This window comes from Miscanthus floridulus, chromosome 13 (assembly GCF_019320115.1).
Source record: "Miscanthus floridulus cultivar M001 chromosome 13, ASM1932011v1, whole genome shotgun sequence".
NCBI classification, from domain to species: domain Eukaryota; kingdom Viridiplantae; phylum Streptophyta; class Magnoliopsida; order Poales; family Poaceae; genus Miscanthus; species Miscanthus floridulus.
Genome location: NC_089592.1, coordinates 23,904,718 through 23,926,072, shown reverse-complemented (window position 1 = coordinate 23,926,072; position 21,355 = coordinate 23,904,718). Strand labels below are relative to the sequence as shown.

The following is a 21,355-nucleotide window of genomic DNA, read 5'->3' as shown; positions in this document are numbered from 1 at the left end:
GCCGAGCCCCCCTCAATGGCTCAGCCTTTGCACCGACTGGGCCTCGACTCTCCATGTTGTCAGCACTCTGGGACTGGCATGTCGTCCGCAGTACGCGCCATGCCCTGCGTCAGGCCACAGGAGCTCCCACGTCATGCACAGGGCCAAGCTCCTATAGCCTCGAAATTAGAGTACCCACGCCGTCGCATCTACCCAGCCTCGGCTCTCCACGCCGGTCAAACATACAGTGACCAGCACGCTTCCAACAGAAGAAGGCGCGCATGCCACCACAGGAGCTCCCACGTCGCACAGGATCAGGCGTGACCGGCGCGTCGCTCCAGTGCACCGAGGACAAGGCCGCTCCACCGACCATGCCGCCATAGTGACGAGCTACAGGGCTCGGACATACCGCCTCTGCTCACAAAATGCCACGTAGCAAATACATGTACCGCCCCTACGCCTCCCTTCAACTATAAAAGGGAGTGACCAGGGCCGCTTCTAGAGATAGGGGAAAGCAACGCACAACGCTCTGTAACACACACACTCCTTCACTGCAGGAGATCAACATCTCAAGCAACCCACACTGCAATTCACAGAGACTTGGGGCTAGCTCCCTCTCTCGCTCAGCTTATAAGCCCCTACTACAAGCACCTCGGTGCAAGGAATATAAGATTGCTCTCTCAGACTAGACGTAGGGCACATATTGCCTGAACCAGTATAAACCTTGTGTCGCTTTGCATCACCATCCGGGATTAGGGGCACGCAGTACACTTTCACTAGTCGGTTGAGGGCCCGCTGGTCCAAAACACCGACATCCTTTCCCTCCATTCCCTGGCCTCCGCCCAAGAAGCCAAATACCAGTAGCCCATGAGCCCGTTAAGTGCTAACAAAGCCCACGACCGATTTGCACAATTCGCTTTTGCAGTTCCGAATTAAACGAACAACCAAGTGAAGCCAAACCATTCCAAAATTCATATCTCATCCATTCAAATTTCGAATGACTCTATTCTTCATCTGAAAATTTAATAAATTTTAAATAATATTGGATCAATATTTAAAAATTTTCATCCATATTTATTGAATGACTTCGCATTTGAATTGCATGTGATGTAAAAAATGACATTTAAATTACAAACAAATATATACCATAAATTAATAATAACACTTAAATTGCATGAAAATTTTAGAAAGTAAAAATTTGAAAAGATTGTATATCTTACACCTGTTTTTCATAGTCAACTTATATTTTTGAAATCTAATAAAAAATAATCTTTCTCAATTTTTTTTAAAAAATGACCATGAATTTACAAAAAATATATGCCATATATGAAATAAATAATACACTTAAATCTAACGAAAATTTTAGAAGGAAAAATTGAAAAGATTGTATATCTTAATTACACATAGGTTTCTTAGTCAACTTATATTTTTCAAAATTCTAATATTAAACAAAATTTCTCCAAAAAATATCAAATCTGACTAGCTTCCCTAAAAAGTTTTCATCTAGTAAATAGAATTCATGTAACGATCATTTTATTCGGTCTTCATTTTAGAGAATGTTTTTTTCCTAGTCAACTCTCTCATCTCTAGCTGGATTCAATGTGGTTAATACTTAAATTTATTATTTTTGCATGAAGTTTTGTACGTTGTTAATTTCATATTGTTTTTATGTAAGTAAGAAGGAAAATATAGAACAAACATGATAATATCTTTAAATATCAAAGTTAAACTTAAAACACCCACAACTTAGCATCACCTGACATAAGATGTAAACTACGACATGCCTCTACTCTTAACAAGAATTGTTCTTAAGACTATCTATGCCTATAGTTTGCAGTATTAACAAAGCTACATTGCAAATGATATTTTAATGCAGTTTTGTACTAATAACACTCATACCAGCAAACTTTTGATATAAAAATGTATAGCTTAAAAGGAATGTACTCCTTTAAAAGGAATGTCCAGCAAACAGTTTTTTTTTTCAAAACAACTCAGCTTCACCAAAAAAGCTACTCTTAAAGCTGCTGGTATAAGTAGCTTGGACTTCAGTGTGTTTAATGAGTCGAACACTACCTTGTAATCGTGGATGTAAACACTACTATCTGTGGAAAATAGCACTGTCCTCTGACAGTTGCCATTCGTTGTTCTTGTGTTCTCTGCGTTCTTGTGTTTGTTCTTCATTACCTCTGATCTTTAGGTTAGCCACTGTATATAGGGCTGTGATTTGCATGCTCTAAAAGCTACAAAGTATTAGGAGTAGATGTCACCTTGACATGGAGATAGATCCCGGTCACATAGACAAGGAAAGCAATAGCCGAGACAATGACATGGATAGAGGCTCTCAAGCTTCGGCTGCTACCATGCAGTGAGTTTCGTGTAAGTAGGGCTTTAATCTGGACCATCAAGATGACAACTACCGATGCCACAAAAATAGTCGAGTTGTAGTAGAAGGAGATATAGCGCTTATCATCGGTGTTAAAAGTATTGGGTCGCCAGCATTGTGCCCATGGGAGCCGGAGCTGGACTGCTGGTTTTCCAGCCAAATGCCCCAGGGCGGGTTCATCCTAGCATGGTACAGCACCCACGCCAGAGCTCTGCTGGAGGTCATCACCGTCAAGCTTCTCCACGGCGTCGCCTCGCTGGAGTTGGAGGAGAAGGCCCCCCAAGACTTCATTTTCTTCCCCAAGCCCATGGAGGTGCCCCAAGGTGATCTACTCCTTCGAGCCACCCCAAACCAAACTGCTGTTGTAGGAGGTCGTCCAGACATGATGAGAATGCCCCAAGTCATCTCCCCCCTCCATCCCCATTTCTATACCCCACCCCCATGGAGCTTCACCTCTCATCCATGGCCACCACCACCATGGATGGGGTCTAGCTCTACAAGTTTTGCTGAGTTACTCAAAATATTCTCTACCATCTAACTATGATTTCGAGGCCAGAAATATATTTTAAATTTGACCTAAATAATGCATTTTTGCTCTTTAAAATATAAGTCCTTCTCTAGGTCTTCAAAATTCATGAAACCAATTTTGTTAGCCTCCTTTGAACATGTGCTACATAAGAGGCATGTTTTGTGCATCATATCAATGCATATGTTTTCATGTCATCTCATTTAGGCATTTTATATATCCTAATCTTGGGGAGAATGGGAAATAGGTTATATATATCTTCATCTTCGCACTCTAAACACATGCACCACGTTAGTGGACTTTCAAGTACCTTAGTAACACAGACTAGCAATGGATTGAACATGCAAGACCTATAGATGAAGATCACAAATTCAAGATGCAATATCTAGCACTGTCTAGCATCTCACGGACCGTCCGCCACTTTTGAGGGAAGGTACCGTCAATGCAAATGCACGACCAAAACACTTAGGTAGACAACTTAACGATTTTAAGACTGATGGAATGTTCCATGATTTCATTTACATGCTTAGAAAACTCAGAGATCATAGACTCAAGTGACGAACTCTACGTAAATTCCCATGGAGCGTCCGGTAGAATTATAATGGCTATAATTCAAACCTGGGAGCAGCCAAAATTGAGGACAGAGCATCCGTCACATTTGACAGAACGTTCCGTAAGCACCACACAGACTTAGTCACTTAAACACCTAAGTCCTAGAACCCACGGAGCGTCCGTGAATCACCTTGGAGTGTCCTTCTGAATTATAAAATTTATAAACCAAACTATTTAGCTTCGGGTTCTGTCAATTAACCTATGCAGAGATCTTTTTGAAAGCCTGAAGTCCTTCGGGATGAAACCCTTTGGTTGTTCTCTCTTCTAGACTTAGTGTAGTGCTAATGATGGAACTTGATGATGAGATGACTTATACATTGATCACTTAACTATGTTTCTCAATTGCTACTTGTCAACATAACTATAAATGTTAAAGACTTGAAGGTTGAATCATGAGCATATCATCTTCTTAATAAACGCCATGCTTTTATGCAAATGTACAAATGCCTATTAATCCCTTTGCATCCACCAAATATATATGCTGGAATTAAGTCTTGCGAGTATGAAATGTACTCACGGTGATGTTGATAAGTTGTTTTGCAGGTACCTAGAGGATATTGGTGGCCATGTCACCCCATTGATGCTAGCAAAGTGGATGAATGGCAGGTGCTATCCGAGCTATGGTGGCGATGTCCATGGGCAAGGGCAACCACCTGTTACTAGTTATACTTAGTTCATAGCGTAGGTGTAATGTGGTATGGTAGTTGTCTTGTTATAACTGTATTTAGTTTAATCAGTGTCTTCATTTATGTTGTAACAATTAAATTATTAATTCAAGAAGACTTGTAATATATGTTTTTCGCTGATTTATGCACTCTATTGCTGAGATGTGATCTTTATTTGTGGACGCTATTGTGGAGATGTGGATGACATCTCCCGAGGATCACCGAGGTTGATTTGCTTAAATTGAGTTGGTCAAGTGGATGATACTCCATTTAAGTAAATTAACATGGTGGGTCCCTATCTGGTACCTGCTGTGAGGGTGTCCTTCCCATGCCAACCTCACTATCCTGGGTGTCATACACTCGACCGACTCGTTCTAGCACAGACCATCACGGAGAGGTCACTAGGAGAGTGCCATCCGCACCTCCTCTTCAAGATCTTTCGCGGTCGAGTTACACAACACGAACCAATCATCAAGCGAATCACACATCATAATCATTATACACAAAAAAGGTTACGGTTTATAGCTGAAACATCATTGACCATAAAAGAATTTACAGTTGTATGTTATGCTAGATAATCATCCACATGTTAATTTAATGTCCCCGCACTTAACTTGGTTTTTTCTTGGTCACCTTCACTAACATCAGAGTTACTTGCAGCTCATCTTGGGGACGCCCGTCCCGAGGTCTGCTATGCTTCGACTTCATACGACAACATGCACGTGAAAGGGTAGGCGCTCGTGCGAGAAGGTGCATGCATGCATGGGACTGGACGGAGGAAAGGTGGACGGCGAGCGACGCCTCTCGTCAATTCTCCCGACTGGGAATCACAGAATAGATCACTCTTGGTTTTAGAAAACAAGGTAGCGATGCTGTTGGATGTAGTTTTCCCGAGAAAGTCTCTAAACCGGACATCATGGGAGCGTATACAGAGTCTTTGGAGCTACTATACGAATTTTAACCGAGGCGGGCATTTTAGCTTAACCGAGGCGGGCAAGCCAACTGCCTCAGCACAAAGGTCAGGGTTAATCGTGGCCTTAACCGAGGTGGTTGGCCAACCGCCTCGGTTAATAGATTAACCGTGATGGGCATCATAAGCTAACCACCTCGGTTAATACATATTAACTGAGGTGGTTGTCGTAACGCGCCCGCCTCGCTTAAGATTTTAACCGAGGCGGTTGAATAAAGACGTCCGCCTCAGTTAAGATTTTAACCGAGGTGGTTTTTATTACTTGGCTGCCTCGGTTAATGATTTTCAAATTTAAACAAATGCTTTTTCAAATTAGAATTTAAAATTTCACTAATGAAAACACAGATAAAGCAGAAAATAGATGACAACACATATATTACATTCATTCTCGTTCGATGAACTGACATTAAGTTGTTACATTAGTGATGTCTTCATCATTGTTTCACAAACACCAATCATTCGTACATCAACAACTAAGGTCATTCATACATATCATTTTTACCGGAAAAGAGGTTCGGCAGAATGTAATCTGAGATTAACTTGGTGCTCCAGTTTCTGATTATATCGAACTTCGGATCCCACGCTAACTCACTTTCCCGGTTGAAGAACATATTCCCTTCATGCACGCTCTCTGTGACAAACTTACACATGTCTACTACTGTTTATCTGAAGTCTTGGTTGACCTTCTCCCTTCGCCTCCATCCTTGTGCTTTCTTGAGCTGCCGTCAGTTGCTGCTGAATCTGTTGCACGTCCTCAGGTACTCGCAAACATAGAATCCACATAGAACTGGGCCATAGGGTTGTTTAGCGCACTGCACGATGTATAATACACAATCATTAGAGCATATATAATAAACAATCGGTAGGAGTAGTAGAACTAGTAATAGTGAGTAGAGTAGAGTAGAGTTGTAGTACTAGGAGTAGTAGTAGTAGGAGTACTAGAGTAGAGTAGTAGGTGTAGTATTAGGAGAAGAGCAGTAGTAGTAGTATTGGTACTTACCGGGAACTCACGCCTGAGTTTCAGTTTCATGCCATTCTTGATCTTCTTCTTCTCAGATCTCCGATCATAGTAGTCGGGATCTTTCACGTACTTCTTATAAGCGCTATATAAAAAACCACTAGTGTCAATGACATTTTCAACAAGTATGTTAACTGTAAATGAATAAGTTCCATCACTTACTATCTCAAACAGCTTTAAAATTGCTTGTACCCTACTTTGTTTGTATCCCACAAAGAGTCAAATATACAGGCCCTTCCGTCCTGAGGATATATTATAAATGCAATCCAGTGGCCCATGATGCCCTGGCTGCACCATTCACACAATATAGATTAGAAATGTTCAAATATGAGATGTCATGATCCTAGTACCTATATATATATATATATATATATATATATATATATATATATATATATATATATATATATGCTCCAAGTATCTTTTGGACTTACCCGAACTTGTGGGCGGCCATGACGCACCCATTTCCCCAGACCTTCTTCATGACCTCATAGATGTACATTCCCGCCCGATACTTATATTATATTCGATTACCAGATCTTCCCTGTATTTCTTTCTCTCCTCTGGATTCAAGTTCACCAGCTTTTCATGAGTGTCTAGCATATCATAACCCGCGATGGTTCTCTCTGTAATAAGCATCGGAGAAATATAGATAATATCGTTGCCCAATTCCTTGCTTACATAGGCCTGCATCCGGCAAGAAAAAGTCATCATGGCATTTTTAGTTTGTTCCTAAAGTACCTACAACGATGCAGTAGTGTCAAAGTCATAAGTAACTTACAGGGCAAATAAAGTGACTTGGGTTACGTCGAGGTCCTTTTGCTGCAGTAATCTATGCATGTCGTGGAAATCTACGATGACTTCACCATCCATGGGTGTGTGGAAGTACTCCACCAGAATGTTGATGATAAAGTTTTCCACGCCCACTTTCGCTGCTTCCATGTACCATAGATGGAACCTCCTTACCTCCCACTTCTCTTCAAGGAGGTTGCCCAAGGTCAACATGAAATTCCACACGCAACACCGGGGCTTGAGATGTTACCGGGGCAATCATCCGACCGGGGCCAAAATGGCGGTGGTGTTTTCAGGCTGCAACACTGGGGCTTGAGATGTTACCGAGTGGAAAAAGTAGATAGCATCTCAAAATGAATTATAGATTGACTATGCTTGCTGGTAGCATACCTTTCAAACATAGTTGAGTATGGGTGCTTGTCGGCTATTTGATAGGCCACCCAACTCGACTTGGTGTGGTTCGGGGCTATGGCCTCCTCTTCATCTGCAGGCTTCCTCGGCGGGGGAGGACATTGGTTTGAGCCCTGCTTCGAACCACATGTAGGCGGTGGTGTCACATCGCCTGATTCTGCCCCTGTGCTTCCCTATGGATTGTTGTTGCTAGGAGGCAGACTGCTGGAGGACTACTGCCTGGGCCGCCAGCATTGTCATTGTCATCGCTGCAGTTATCATCACCGCTGTCATCGTTGTCGTCACCCGGGGGAGACGACGATGGGTGTGAGGGCTGTGACGCCAGCGTCGGCATGTCCAAGACAATGTCGCTCTTGTTCCATAGCACACGCATGCCAATAGTAGCATCGATGAACTAGTACCCCTCTTCAGTGGGAATGTCAATTTCATCCTCGTCAAAATCTTTGTTGGTCCACGTCACATAGACCCAGGCAGAGTAGGGTGGGATCGGCTTGCCGTCGTACATGGCACCGCTTTTAGGTGGCAGTGCCACTCCCATGGCCACGTCCTTCTTCCTCTGTGCCCTACTGAAGGGCACCTAGAGCGTGCAGCTCGTTGGTTCAATGATGTTGTCGACCGGGTACTTAGGGAGTAGTCCGATGTGCGGCACCATCTGCCCTTGTATGGCGGCTTGACCCTATGGTAGCAGCACGCCAGCCTGGTGAAACATCTGCATCCTTAGCTCCACCATCTTGGGGTCGGTGCTCATGAAAGCATCTCGTATCTTCCCCATGATCATATCCTTGACTGCCTCATCGCAGCCTTTCTAGAGGAGCCCTTCCTTGTACCTCTGCCTCATGTGGTAAGAGTTGGCGTTGGATTGCTAGGCCTCCACATCCTTCTAGCTCTGCCTCAAGGAAACCCCACGGATGCGATCACGGTGCTCGGGGTTTCTCAGCACCTCGATCAGTATGTCCCTCTCTCAGCAAGATTCGAAGGACCCGCTCTTCTCGACCATAGAGACCTCTAAGATCCTCTTCTCAACCTCCTCGACCTTCGGCTCATTGTACTTGGTCCTGCCCTCCTTCAACTTTTTTGGCTTGCGGGCATAGAGGTAGTTATGTGACCTCTTATCGATGCCCTATAATGGATTTGGCTACCTAGCCTCAGCTGCCTCCCTTTCTTCCTACCGCCACTTCTTCATCTTTGTGGTGTACCCTATCATGCCTAGGTGGTGGTGGAGTTGGTTCCTCTTTGAGAGCTCTGAGAACTTCTTGCCCAGCTTCTTCGGTCGATTGTTTCACGACAAACTCTTCCTAGACATCACGCTTGATGAAGTTGTAGTCTTCAAATGGTGTCCTCCCTTTCTGCACGTACTCCCTATTGAGCATGGACCTGAAGTTGTGAAGCGCTTTGCCTACAACAAACAGTGCATGTCCCATGCACTTGTCTTCATCATAGCCCTCTGCTGGATACGTGAACTGATGAGGACATGACTTGCGCGGGGCCAAGATCTTGCTTGATCGCCAAATCTGTCTTAACTCCTTGCGTGGGACTCCGAACAGGTTGGCCGGGGCCTAGTCTACATCATGAACCGCCTCTTCACCTCTCCCCACACATTTCCCTTGATGTCTTTGGGGACTTTCCACTAATCATCATATGTTATAGGCACCTTCTCCCTGACTATATAGGAACACTAGTTGCTAAAGGTGCCGATGACGATAGTTGGCTCTAAGGGCTCTCCTTTTGGCCCTATCTTGTGTATCGCACGCACTTTCTTCTTACTAATCTGATGCCTTTTGTGTTGGCCCCTCTTCAAGTTTGACTTCTTCTTGCTACCCATCGATGCTGTTGAAGAAGTGCCCGAGGATGGACTGGGTGCTTCCTCCTCCTCCCCTTCTTCACCGTCGGGGTACTCCAAATGAAGAGGCACCATCGGTATCTATCGAGGACAAGAACTCGCATTAGTTATATACTTGCGCGAGGCCCGCGAACATTGTGTCAATTAGTATGCACTGCTTCGTCTACGTACCTCGTGCCTCATTGCTTGGGTATCATCTTTTGGTGGTTGTCGTGGCTCCGTGTGAGAACCTCATGCCTCGTCCTTCGAATCAAAGTCCGGATCATCTTCTTCATCACCACGAGGTCTCTTCACCAGCCTCGGTGTTAGTTCCTCGCTCTAGTATGAGGTGCTCCCATCTGATGATGAGCCTTCATCATTGCTCGCAACAGGAGTAGCCTCGCACCAAATTTCAAGAGCCTCCTTGGTCAACATTGATAGCTATGACGAAGACAGAGTTATAGGAACATTTCATAATTATATAAACACAATGCTATATTCATCTCAAAACATATATAAAGGAATCATTAATTACATATATTCATTTGAAAACAAGATTACATCCTTTTTTCATATACATTGGGTGTAGGGATACAAAAAGTGAAGAAAAGTACAAAATTGTACAGGAAAAGTACAAAATTATACAAGAAAAGTATAAAATTTAAGAATTTGGAGAAAAATCATGTACATAGTTGGCTTAGATTCGCCCCATTGTCATCACATCGCTTCTAAATTGGTTGCTTGTATACAAGCCATCCTAGTTTAGGAGCTTAGTACTAGTAGGGGGGCATTTGACCATCATAGCCGCTGCCTCAGCATAAAAGGGTTCACATCATTGCAAATGCCACTGCCTCAACACATTTTTCAAAGTTTAAACAGTTCATCATTGCATATGCCACAGAGAAGCTTAAATTCAAATCGACCCCGAAGGCACTACTACACAAATTCTTTTACACAACGTTTCACAAGTGGGCTCCGAGGTGGTTGGTCTGGTTGCCTACCTTGGTTATTTGAGGCAGGGCTGCTCAAATCGTCCCCGAAGGAAGCTGCCAGATATGGACAAGTAGAGAGTAGTAGAGGATAGTAGTAAGAGTAGCAGGAGTATAGAGTAGAGAGGATAGTAGTAAGAGTAGTAGGAGTAGAGAGTAGAGGATAGTAGTTAAGAGTAGTAGAGTACAGAGTAGTAGTAGGACAATGGTATAGAAGTAGTAGGGTAGTAAGTAAGAGTAGAGGAGTAGAGTAGTAGAAGTATTAGGAAGAGTAGTAGGAGTAGAAGTAGTAGTAGTAGGAGTAGGAGTAGTATAGAGTAGTAGAGCAGTAGTCAAAAATAGGAGTAGCAGCCAACACACCAGTAGAGTAGTAAAAGTAGTAGAGTTGTAGTAAGTAGTATGTAGTAGTTGTAGTAAGTAGTATAGAGTATTAGTAGTTGTTGTAGGAGTATAGAGGAGGAGGAGTTGTTGTGGGAGTAGTAGTTGTTGTAGGAGTAGAGGAGGACAGCCAAATTCAGTGAGGGCATCATAACCAGAGGAGGGCAACAAAATTTGGGGAGGTCATCAGTGAGGGCATCACAACCAGATAATAAGCCAATAGTAAGCAACAAAAATAGGCAGCATGTGCTCATTCAAAAATAGGCAGGATGTGCTCAATTCAAAATAGGCTGGCCAAGTAAACATGTGCTCAATTCAAGAATAGGCAGCATGTGCTCAATTCAAAATAGGCATGTGCGCGCTCAGATAATAAGCCAACAGTAAGTATCACAGACAGACAGAAAACAATAGTAGTAGATAGAGTAGTAAGTAGTAAGTAGTAGGAGTATAGGAGTAGTAACTAGTAGGAGTAGAGAACCACCAGTAGTAGTATATAGGAGGAGGAGTAGTAGATGAGTAGTAGTATATAGTTGTAGGAGTAGATGAGTAGTAATATATACCAGTAGCAGTAGTATATAGTTGTAGGAGTAGTAGAGAGCAGCAGCCAGCACCAGCAGTATATAAGAGCTGTAGCCAGCAGGCATAGAAGAGAGAATTAAGTAGACAAGTAGCATATATTTCGTCAAATTCATCTTAAATTCATCCTAATTTAGCTCAAAGTCATCACAAATTTATCCTAATTCATCTCAAATTGACTCCAATTTAGTCAAATTCATCTGAAAGTGGAAATCTCTTAATAAATCATTCAGATAGCGGTAAGTGCTCAGTTGAATATGAAATTAGCATCATAGGCAGTGGCATTGCCATAGTTAAAAAAATTTGCATCACAGGCAGCAATTCATCAAATTGGCATCATAGGAAGTGGCAAATGCTCAGTTAACCAATACATTAGGCATCATAGGCAGTGGCATTTGCATTGTGACAAAAAACACATCAATGCAACATTTAATCAAAACTGGCAAATTAAAACAAAAAACGCATCACAGGCATCACAGATCATAGGCACAAGGACAAGAACATCACAACCAGTGTACCAGTTAAGATAAAGCCAGGGAAGATGGAGTCAGGGGAGAAGCTGGGGAAGACGAAGCCGGTGGAGATTCTCGGTGCGGAGGAGGGAGCACACGCTGGCAGTGGACAGCGGCGGCGCTAGGGTTCAGCGAGAAGACGGGTCCGGGGAAGACAATGCGGCGGAGCTGGGGTTTGGCAAAGATGGGTCTACGAAAGATGACATGGCGGTGCGGGGCGGATCTCCTCGGCGCTGGGGACGATGACGTGGGGTGTGGGGCGATTCTCCTTGGCGCTGTAGCCGGCCAGAGATGAGGATGGCGCGGTAGAGCTAGGGTTCATGGCACCCCGGTGGATGGCACGGTGGAGCTCTCGGGGCTAGGCCTGTGGCAGTGCTCCGGGCTCTCAGTGGCGGGGGCGGAGGAGCTCGGCGACGGCGATGGCGGCGACGGCGGGAAAATTGGGCAGCCCTTCGGGGTCCAATTGAAACAGTCGAAGGACTTAGAAAAAATTGGGGGCTAGAGGGGTATATATAGGCCATGATTTACCGAGGCGGGTGCCTTAGGGTAACCGCCTCAGTTAATATTAATAGAGGCGGGCAACTTAGGGTGCCCGCCACGGTTAATATTAACCGAGGCGGGCGATTTAGGGTGCCCGCCACGGTTAATATTTTACATTTTTTATATTTGATGAAATTCCTCGGTTATTTTGGTTTTACAACATTTTAAAATTGATATTTAATTTGTAATGCTTTTTAATATTCATAGGAGTAGTAGTGTAGGAGTAATAGAGTTGTAGGAGTACTAGGAGTAGTAGTAGTGTTGTAGGAGTAGTAGTAGTATAGCAGTAGTAGGAGTAGTAGTAGTGTTGTAGGAGTACTAGGAGGAGGAGTAGTAGTATAGTAGTAGTAGTAGGAGTAGTAGTAGTAGTGTTGTAGGAGCACTAGGAGTAGTAGTAGTGGAGTTGTAGGAGTAGTAGTAGAGTAGGACTTGTTAATGAAATACTTGTTTCATTCCTTTCAACAAATATCAAATTATTTTTTAAAATCGAACACTTAACACGTACAGATTACGATATCTCACGGTCATATTTATATATGATTCCATTACAATAATAATTAGTTACATAAAAGTTCTTGTTAATCAATAAGTGACTACATTATTACATATTTGTGTGGCACACATATCATTTTGCTGCAAGTGTTCCCACGACGGTCTTCTTCTCACCGTCGGGGCAGAACCAGGGCATCATCTTGGTCTTGTTGACGCGGGTCTCCACCAACTTGATCTTCTGTGGATGATCGATAAAGAGCGAGAGCTCAGCGTAGTTGTTGTATTCTTCGGGGCTCTGGACACCATCAACTCCCACAATCCTCTGCTTTCTGGACACAACCATGTGTTTTTTGCTGTCTTTGGGCATCAGCCAGTAGGCTACTTGTGTGTAGCGGCTTGCTAGTACCCACTGATCATCTTTGTAGCGGACACTTTGGAGCTCCATGGTGGTGAGCCCAAGTCATCCATGACAACCCCCTTTGGTTTGACCCACTGGCACTGGAAGATAGCTAACTGTAGGTCACCGCCATAGTCAAGTTCACATATCTCTTCAATCTGCCCAAAGTATGTCTTGGTCTGCCCCGTTGACTCGTCGATGCCCTCATATCGAACACCACTATTTTGTGCTACGCACTTCTTGTCATTCTCCTTTGTGTGGAACATGTATCCATTGATGTCATACCCTTGCCACATGGTGATTTGGGTGGATGGGCCAGACGCAAGCCTCGCTTTATCAGACTCTCCACGGGGTATGTCCTGTAGCTCTTTGATCCATGTCATGAAACTGATCTTGTGCTATTTCTGGACCCATCCCTCCGTGCGCTATCCATCATGAGCGTCGCGGATCTCCTCCATGTGCTTGTCAACATTTGGTTCCATAATCACTAGCTGATTGAGGACGCTGTGATGAGCTTCTTGCACCTTTTCATACTGTCATCGATGCGTACTTTCCTCCCCATGCAACCCATTCCCGAGGTTCTGCCTTCGTGCTGAGGGATGGGCAGGCCAGTCGCCCTTCCATCCCGGATGTACCTAGTGCAGTAGTTAACGGCCTCCTCAGTTGTGTATGCCTCAATCATAGAGCCCTCCAGGTAGGCACGATTAAGGACGTGTCTATTGAGGGTCGACATGAACCGCTCGTAAGTCCATATCTGGTGCAGGTACATGGGGCCCAGTTCCTATATCTGATCAACCATGCGCATCATCAGGTGTTGCATAATATCGAAGAAAGACGGTGGGAAGCACATCTCGAGCTGGCAAAGGGTCTTCACGATGAACTGTTTTAGGCCAGGTAGCTCAGCTTCATCGATGACCTTCTGTGTGATGTAGTTGAAGAAGTAGGACATGCATGTGATGACGATCTTCACATACTTTGGATAGATAGCCCTGATAACAATTGGAAGGAACACCGTGAGCATGACGTGGTAGTCATGTGCATTGAAGCTAGTTAGTGTGAGGTCCTTCATCGAGACTAGGCTCTTGATGTTGGAAGAGAAACTGGTCAGCACGTTGACACCCCTAAGCCACTGGCACATGACCCTCTTCTCATCTCTCGTCAGGTTGTAGCTCACGCCCGGAAGGTCGACTTTCCTGCTCTGCATCGCCGGTGTTGGGTGAATTTCGGACCTGATGTCCTAGTTGACAAGATCCATACATGACTTTAGACCATCCTTTATCTTAGTCTTGATGTCTAGCAGTATGCCAATGGTGCTTTAGAAGACATTCTTCTCGAGGTGCATGCAGTCGGTGGCACGGGGTGTATCTAGCTCCTTCCAGTACAACAGGTACTTGAAGAAACATGACTGCTTCTTGAAAAGAATGGGGCGACATGTGGTTCCTCCATCTTATCCCGCTTCCTCTTCCTTGTCGTGGTTCCATCTTCCTCTTTCTTCTTCCTCCCAAACTCAACGTCTATCCCCTTCACCATGTCAAACACCTTTTGCCCGTACCTCGACCTTTTTGGCTCATCCGTTTCAGGCTCGTCCTGGTTGTCGAAGTACTTATTCATCGTAGCTGCCCGGTACCTATGCTTTTTGATGAGGAATTGCCAATGCCTCATGTACACCATCTTCTTGGATGCACTAAGGTAAGTGTAGTAGGTACCGTCAATGCAAACTACGCAACCTAACTTACCTTTGATCTGCCCGGACAGTGAAAAAAGACCAGGGTAATCGGTGATGGTGACAAAGATTATGCCTTTTAGAGTGAACTCCTTCTTTAGGGATGCATCCATCATCTTGACCCCATCTTCCCATAGTATCTTCATGTCCTCCATGAACGGCTCTAGGAACACATCTATATCATTTCATAGCTGCCTAGGTCCAGAAATAATCATGATTAGTAAAAGATACCTACGCTTTTGATATAGCTAGGGAGGTAGGTTGTAGATAGTGAGGATGACCGGCCAAGTGCTGTGTGAGCTGCTGAGGTCACCGAACGGATTCATCCCATCGGTACTCAGCGCAAACCTAACGTTCCTTGCCTCGTCGCCAAACTTCCAGAACTTGGCGTTGAAACGCTTCCACTGCTTGCCATCGGAAGGGTGCCGCAGCTTGCCATCGTCCTTCATGCGCTCATCAAATGCATGCTAGGACATCAGCTTGGCATCCTCGGGGTTCCCGAATATAGCACGCAGGTGATCGATCACGGGCAGGTACCACACCGACAGGGCTAGACTTTTCCTCTACGTGTAACCCTCTTCTTCCTTGTCCTTAGGAGATGGGATCTGCTTCTTCGCGGTACTCTTCTTGGCAATCTTCTTCTTCTTCAGCCCTCTCTCGTTGTTTGCATCCGCGCGACAACCGGCATTCCTCTTGTACCGACTCGCGCCACAGTGCGGACTGCTCTGTAAGTTCTCATACTTGCCCCAATATAGGATATAGTGGTTAGGGCAGGCATGGAACTTTTTAAGCTTCATCGCCACTGGCCGGATCAGCTTCTTCACTCGGTAGGTATTGGCGGGCACCTTGTTACCCTCTAGGTGTGTGTCAGCAAGGATACATAATAGGTCATTGAAACTAGTGTCAGACCAGCCATGGCGAGCCTTCAGCATCAGCATCTAGAGGTTAAAACGCAGCGCCGTCTAGTGCTTCGGACAGTCCTTATAGAGGAGATCAATTGCCGCCTACTTCATCTCTCTGAAATTCTCCAGCCATCTCGGGCTCCCAAACAGAACATCATCATGGTCAAGACGGTTAGCGATTGACTCAAAAAGGTCCACAGTCTCAGGATCCCTCACTGGCTCACCGCCATCCCCATCATCGTCGTCAGCCGTGTCTTGGAGCAGATCATCCATCGTGATATAATCATGATCTACATTGTCGCCAGTAGCAGCATTGTCGTGCCCGTCGGCCGCTGCTGATGAGGTTTGTAGTTCAGCATTCACTGTTGTCGTCGTTGCTGTCGACGAGTTCCCTCCTCCAGATGCACCGGCACTCGGATCCTCTACTTCTCCATGAAACTTCTAGACGGTGTAATCCTTGACGAAACCATACCGGATCAAGTGAGATTTCACCGTGTCATCTCCGTAGGCAAGAAGGTTCTTGCAGCTCTTACACGGACAAATGGTGAGTTCTCGCTTCAGAATCAGACGATGCCTTTTTGTAGTGGCAATAAACTTTGTCACATGATCTAGGAAAGCTGGATGCAGCCTCGATGTCTTTTACATTCATTCCCTGTCCATGACCGCGAACACCTTGCACACACAAACAACAAAAATGGCGCATATAAGCAGAGCAGTACGAAAAAAAGACAACCGGGTAGCTCTAGATCTAATGATTTCTCTCTCCTCCAAATAGATCTAGATCTAGATCTTGAAAAAGCGCCCAAATCATGGAAAAGAGAGAGGATTGAGGGTTTAGGAGCGAGAATAAACCTCTTGCGGTGCCCCCTTCACTAAATCCAAGGGCAAAACTCTCCCCCTAGAAAATGGCAATTTTTTAGGGTTTTGAGGTCAAAACTCAGAAAAATGGAGAAGTTGTGGGGAAGAAGGGTGGGTGAGGCTGTATTTATAGCCCAGAATTAACCGAGGCGGGCACTATAAGGAAACCGCCTCGGTTAATCGTCTGTTAAACGAGACGGTTGCTTTAGACCAAACGTCTCGGTTAATGGATTAACCGAGGTGGTTTCGTTAGGGTAACCGTCTCGGTTAATCCACATTAACCATGGCGGTTTCTTTACGGTGCCAGCCTCGGTTAAGGATTAACCGAGGCGGTTGCTGGCTCGGCTGCCCGGCCTTGAATAATCGAGGCGGGCAACCAGGCCGCCCGCCTCGGAGCTTCAAAGTGAAACGTTGCGCAATAGAAATCCTGTAGTAGTATACAAGTTCATTGGCATCAAGTAAGAAGGAAAATATAGAAGAAACTTGGTAATATCTTTAAATATCATAGTTAAACTTAAAACACCCACAACTTAGCATCACCTGACATAAGATGTAAACTATATATGACATGCCCCTACTCTTAACAAGAATTGTTTTAAGACTGTCCATGATTATAGTTTGCAGTATTAACAAAGCTACTTTGCAATCATGATATTTTAAAGCAGTTTTGTACTAATAATAACACTCATACCAGCAAACTTTTGATATAAAAATGTCTAGTTTAAAAGGAATGTACTTTAAAAGGAATGTCCAGCAAACAGTTTTTTTAAAACAGCTGAGCTTCTTCAGCGAGAAAGCTGCTCATAAAACTATTTTTTTTCAAAAAAACAAAGTGAAGCTGATCTAGCCAAACGGGACCTAACTAGACATGCTGACACGTTCAGAAAGCACTTTCGACCCTAGCACGTCCCGATAACACTTTTCACTAAGGAGCCACATCCAGAGGTCACTCTCCATGTAGTACCGTACTTTTTTCGAGCATGCAGTACCCTATTTGATTTATTTAATTACACTTAGGTCCTATTTGGATCTTTGGAATTGAATTCATTTTAGTAATTATAATTTAGACACATATTAATTAAGCTAATATGGTTGTATATGGATTATATTTGTATATTATTGTTAGCTATACAAGAGAGATACCTATGTGTTGTATTTCTACCGTAGAAGAGTGAGTTGAAGAACGTGTTATAAGTTGCAAATTAGAAATATAGCATGGTGATGTATAGAATCAATTTACATCTCCTACCCTATAAATTTGAGATAGATTTATACGTGAACTTTGAAAAGTGGTGGAATATCAAATTCCAAGCCAATGAGCCTAGTTTATTAAGTAGATTTTAATTTCTCAAAATATAAGGATTCAAATGGCCCCTTACACTTTACAGCAATGGGTGATTTTTATTCGACCAGTGTACGGTATGCGGAACACAACAGCAAGAGGGCGAACGTTACTGGTAGTGCATGCATGATCCTAGTTATTTGGACCGGACCGGACCGGCGGTCGGACCGGTAAAAGACCGAATCAGAGACTATATCGGCTCGGTTCACTTAAAAGACCGTTCATGCCATCAGACCGCTAAAAACCAATTGAACCGGCCAGTTTTTTAAGGAACCGGTGAATCGGCCGGTTCTGTCTAGACCGTCCCGGTCTAGAGCTCTAGTCTCGTAGCGCGCGCGCTGTTGTCTCCTGCTGCCCGTGTGCATATCTGCCGCTGGGCCCAACCTGGCTGCTATTACCGCCTGCGCCTGTGAACATTTGGAGGACGTGTGTGGGCTGTGAACGTTTGGAGAGTGACGTGTGCGTGTGTACATTGCCTGCCACGCTTCATGCACTTCTAGACTTTGGACGCCGCATTTTTAATTTCCAAAAAAATTGAGCTCTCTTATTTAAATAAATAATATATCCATCTTGATTATTTTGATGAGCTCTTCCTAATAGTACACTCTATTTCAACATTTGAGATTATTTTGATAACTGTGCGTATTTAAATTACTATTTAATTCTTTTTGGGAGCTCTCTTAATTAAATAAATAATATATCCATCTTGATTATTTTGATGAGCTCTTCCTAATAGTACACTCTATTTCAACATTTGAGATTATTTTGATAACCGTGCGTATTTAAATTACTATTTAATTCTTTTTGGAACCAATTCGTAAGTTCTCTATATATTATCTTTTCATGCATATTTTTATATATATAATTGTAGCTAGATTAGCTGGAAAATGGTTTAATAATTGTGTTCTTTATTAGATTATTTGTATATATGATCAACTATATGTTGCTAATTATCAGTTATATTTCATTATATTACACCGGTTTGAAGTATTTGTAGGCGGTTCAATTCATCCGGTCCAAAACTATCGAACCGGCGGCTCAACCGGTTCTTAACAGTTGGACCAGTGAACCAGTAAACCGACGGTCTCACCGGTTCGATTTCCGGTCCGGTCCTAATAACTATGTGCATGATATGATGCATGTGCATGAATTTCAGTGGACTCCACACTCCAGTTAATCTTCATGCAATAAGCATATGGTCCAACATATGCATCTAGTCTAAACCAGAGAGGCCTTATTAGACCTATGATAATCGACGAACAGCTTCATGTCATCGACAAGCTTGCCGGAATCAGCGAGCTCCGGGAACACGTAAAAGCCATGGACAGCGTCCGGGTAGTCGACCACCCTGACCAGCTTCCCCTTCCCACGTAGCGTCTCCACGTACTTGGCATGCCAGTCCTTGAGCAGGTCGAACCCGCCGCTCACCACCATGGCCGGCGGGAACGTGTCCGCCAGCTCAACGCCCTCCCCGCACACGCGCGCCGCCGGGTGGTCTCGGGTGGCTCCCTCGGGCAAGAACTCCCTCCAGAAGTGATCCGCTCGAGCCACTGACAATGTGCGGCAGGCCTTGTCCAAGGTCAGCTCGGCCTCCGTCCGCTCCTCCCCGCCGAAGAACGGCTGTATCAGGATGGCACCGGCCGGGCGAAGGCGCACGGGAGGTAACGTCGCCGACATGGATGCCCAACGCTGGGCGACGTGGTGGACCATGTTGGCCCCCGAGCTATCGCCCACGAGGAAGCAACTAGAGAAGTCGACGGCGGGGACCGGTACGAGGTCGGTCGGCAGCGGCAGGGGGGTCTCGTCGAGGTAGCGGAGCGCGGCGACGCCATCGTCATATGCTGTCGGAAAACGATGCTGGGGGGCGTGGCGATAGTTCACGGACACGATGACCGCCCGGATCTCGTGACAGAGACGGCGGCAGAAGGCGTCGTAGGGGCGAGACGACGGGGAGCCGAGCATGAACCCGCCGCCGTGGAAGTAGACAACGACGGGGAGCGGGGCGTCGTCGTCAGAGATCGCCGCCGCCGAGGGGCTGAACACGCGTATCCAGAGGCCGCGGGAGGCGTCAACTGTGATGTCGGCGGATCGGACTTCCGAGGCATCCGAGCTGGGCGTGGCGCCCGTCTTCATGAGAAGATCGTGGAAGAGCTCAACGGGACGCCGGATACAGCCGTGCAGGCAGTATGCTACCGGGAGGGCGGCTAGCATGACGCGCACCTTCCACGGCAGGGACGGCGTGCGGCGGGGGGTCCTGTATCTGGAGGTGGAGCAGCCCATTTCTTGCTTTGCATAGGAATGAGGAGTGTCGCGTCGGGTGTGTGCACCGCGTGTATATACTGCAGGAGCCGCAATGCGAACGCGTGGTGTCGCGCGCCGGAGATATATAGGTAGGTATCACCGGCCCGTATAGGGAAGGGAACGGTTGCTTGAGGTGTCCAATGAGGTTGAGATCGGATGAGGTTGAGCTGGTGGTCCAAGAGCATAGAGTCGTACGCTGGAACGAAGACCATGGAGCGGTGCAGCCACGGAGACGCCGACATGGCCTCGGCACGGAGATCTTGATAGTACAGTAGCAGCTGCAACCAACAACTAACAACCGAACCGCTAACGACTCCAGTCCAGCGTTGGCATCGTATCGGCACGGAGAGCTCGATAGTACAGCCACTACTACAGCGCAAGGATACACTAACATCAACTTGTGTTAATTTAGGTTGGAAAAAGTGTTACTAGCTCTTAGTAACACATTTTTGTTTGTGTTCCAATTGGCCATGTTACTATTGACTGGTTTATTGTAACACATTTACTTATCTACCAGAACATTTTTCTAGTGTTACAATCATTTTTGTTGTAACACTTTTTTTTCTCTAGTCACTACCGGAAACTTCTAATTTGCCGAGTGTTTTTATGTTTGTCGAGTGCATTCCCTTGAGCACTCGGCAACAGCAAAGGGCTCTTTGTCGAGTGTTTCGCGAAAAACACTCGGCAAAATAATTACACTCGGCAAACAAAAGGTTTGCCGAATGTTTTCTTTTTTTGCACTCGGCAACATTTTTTCTGAAAAAGGAGAAGAGAAAAAACCTTTGCCGAGTGCCCCCGATCTGGGACACTCGGCAAACAAAAATATCTACATAACCGCCCCAGCGCCCCACCCCTCCTTCCGCACCCGGCCCCCAGCGCCCCCTCCCCTTCTTCCTCTACACCCGGCCCCCAGCGCCACCCCTCCCTCTCCCGGATCCGGCCGGTGGAGGCCGGATCTGGGCTCTGGTGGTGGCGGGCGGCGTGGCGGCGGGCTTCGTGGTGCTGGTGTGGTGGTGGTGCGTGGGTGTGCTGGCGGTGGCGTGATGGAGGCATGGGTGTGCTGGCGGCGGCGTGGTTGTGGTGGCGGCGTGGGGCGGCAGCGGGCATGGCAGCGTGTTGGCGGATCTGGGTGCTGGTCTTGGCGGTGGCCATGGTGGGCGGCGGCCGGTG

General features: G+C 45.5%; 1 protein-coding gene across 1 annotated transcript; it reads right to left on the bottom strand.

Annotated features, from left to right (window-relative positions):
- Positions 1–18,896: 18,896 nt before the first annotated feature.
- On the bottom strand, positions 18,897–20,218 carry LOC136502110 (probable carboxylesterase 18). Its single transcript, XM_066497588.1, has one exon. It carries the CDS (start codon positions 20,162–20,164, stop codon positions 19,103–19,105), a length of 1,062 nt encoding a protein of 353 aa, XP_066353685.1. The 5' UTR covers positions 20,165–20,218; the 3' UTR covers positions 18,897–19,102.
- Positions 20,219–21,355: the final 1,137 nt, after the last annotated feature.

Coding starts and splice junctions, on each gene's coding strand:
- LOC136502110 (XM_066497588.1), bottom strand. CDS start 20,164: ATGGGCTGCTCCACCTCCAGATACAGGACCCCCCGCCGCACGCCGTCC.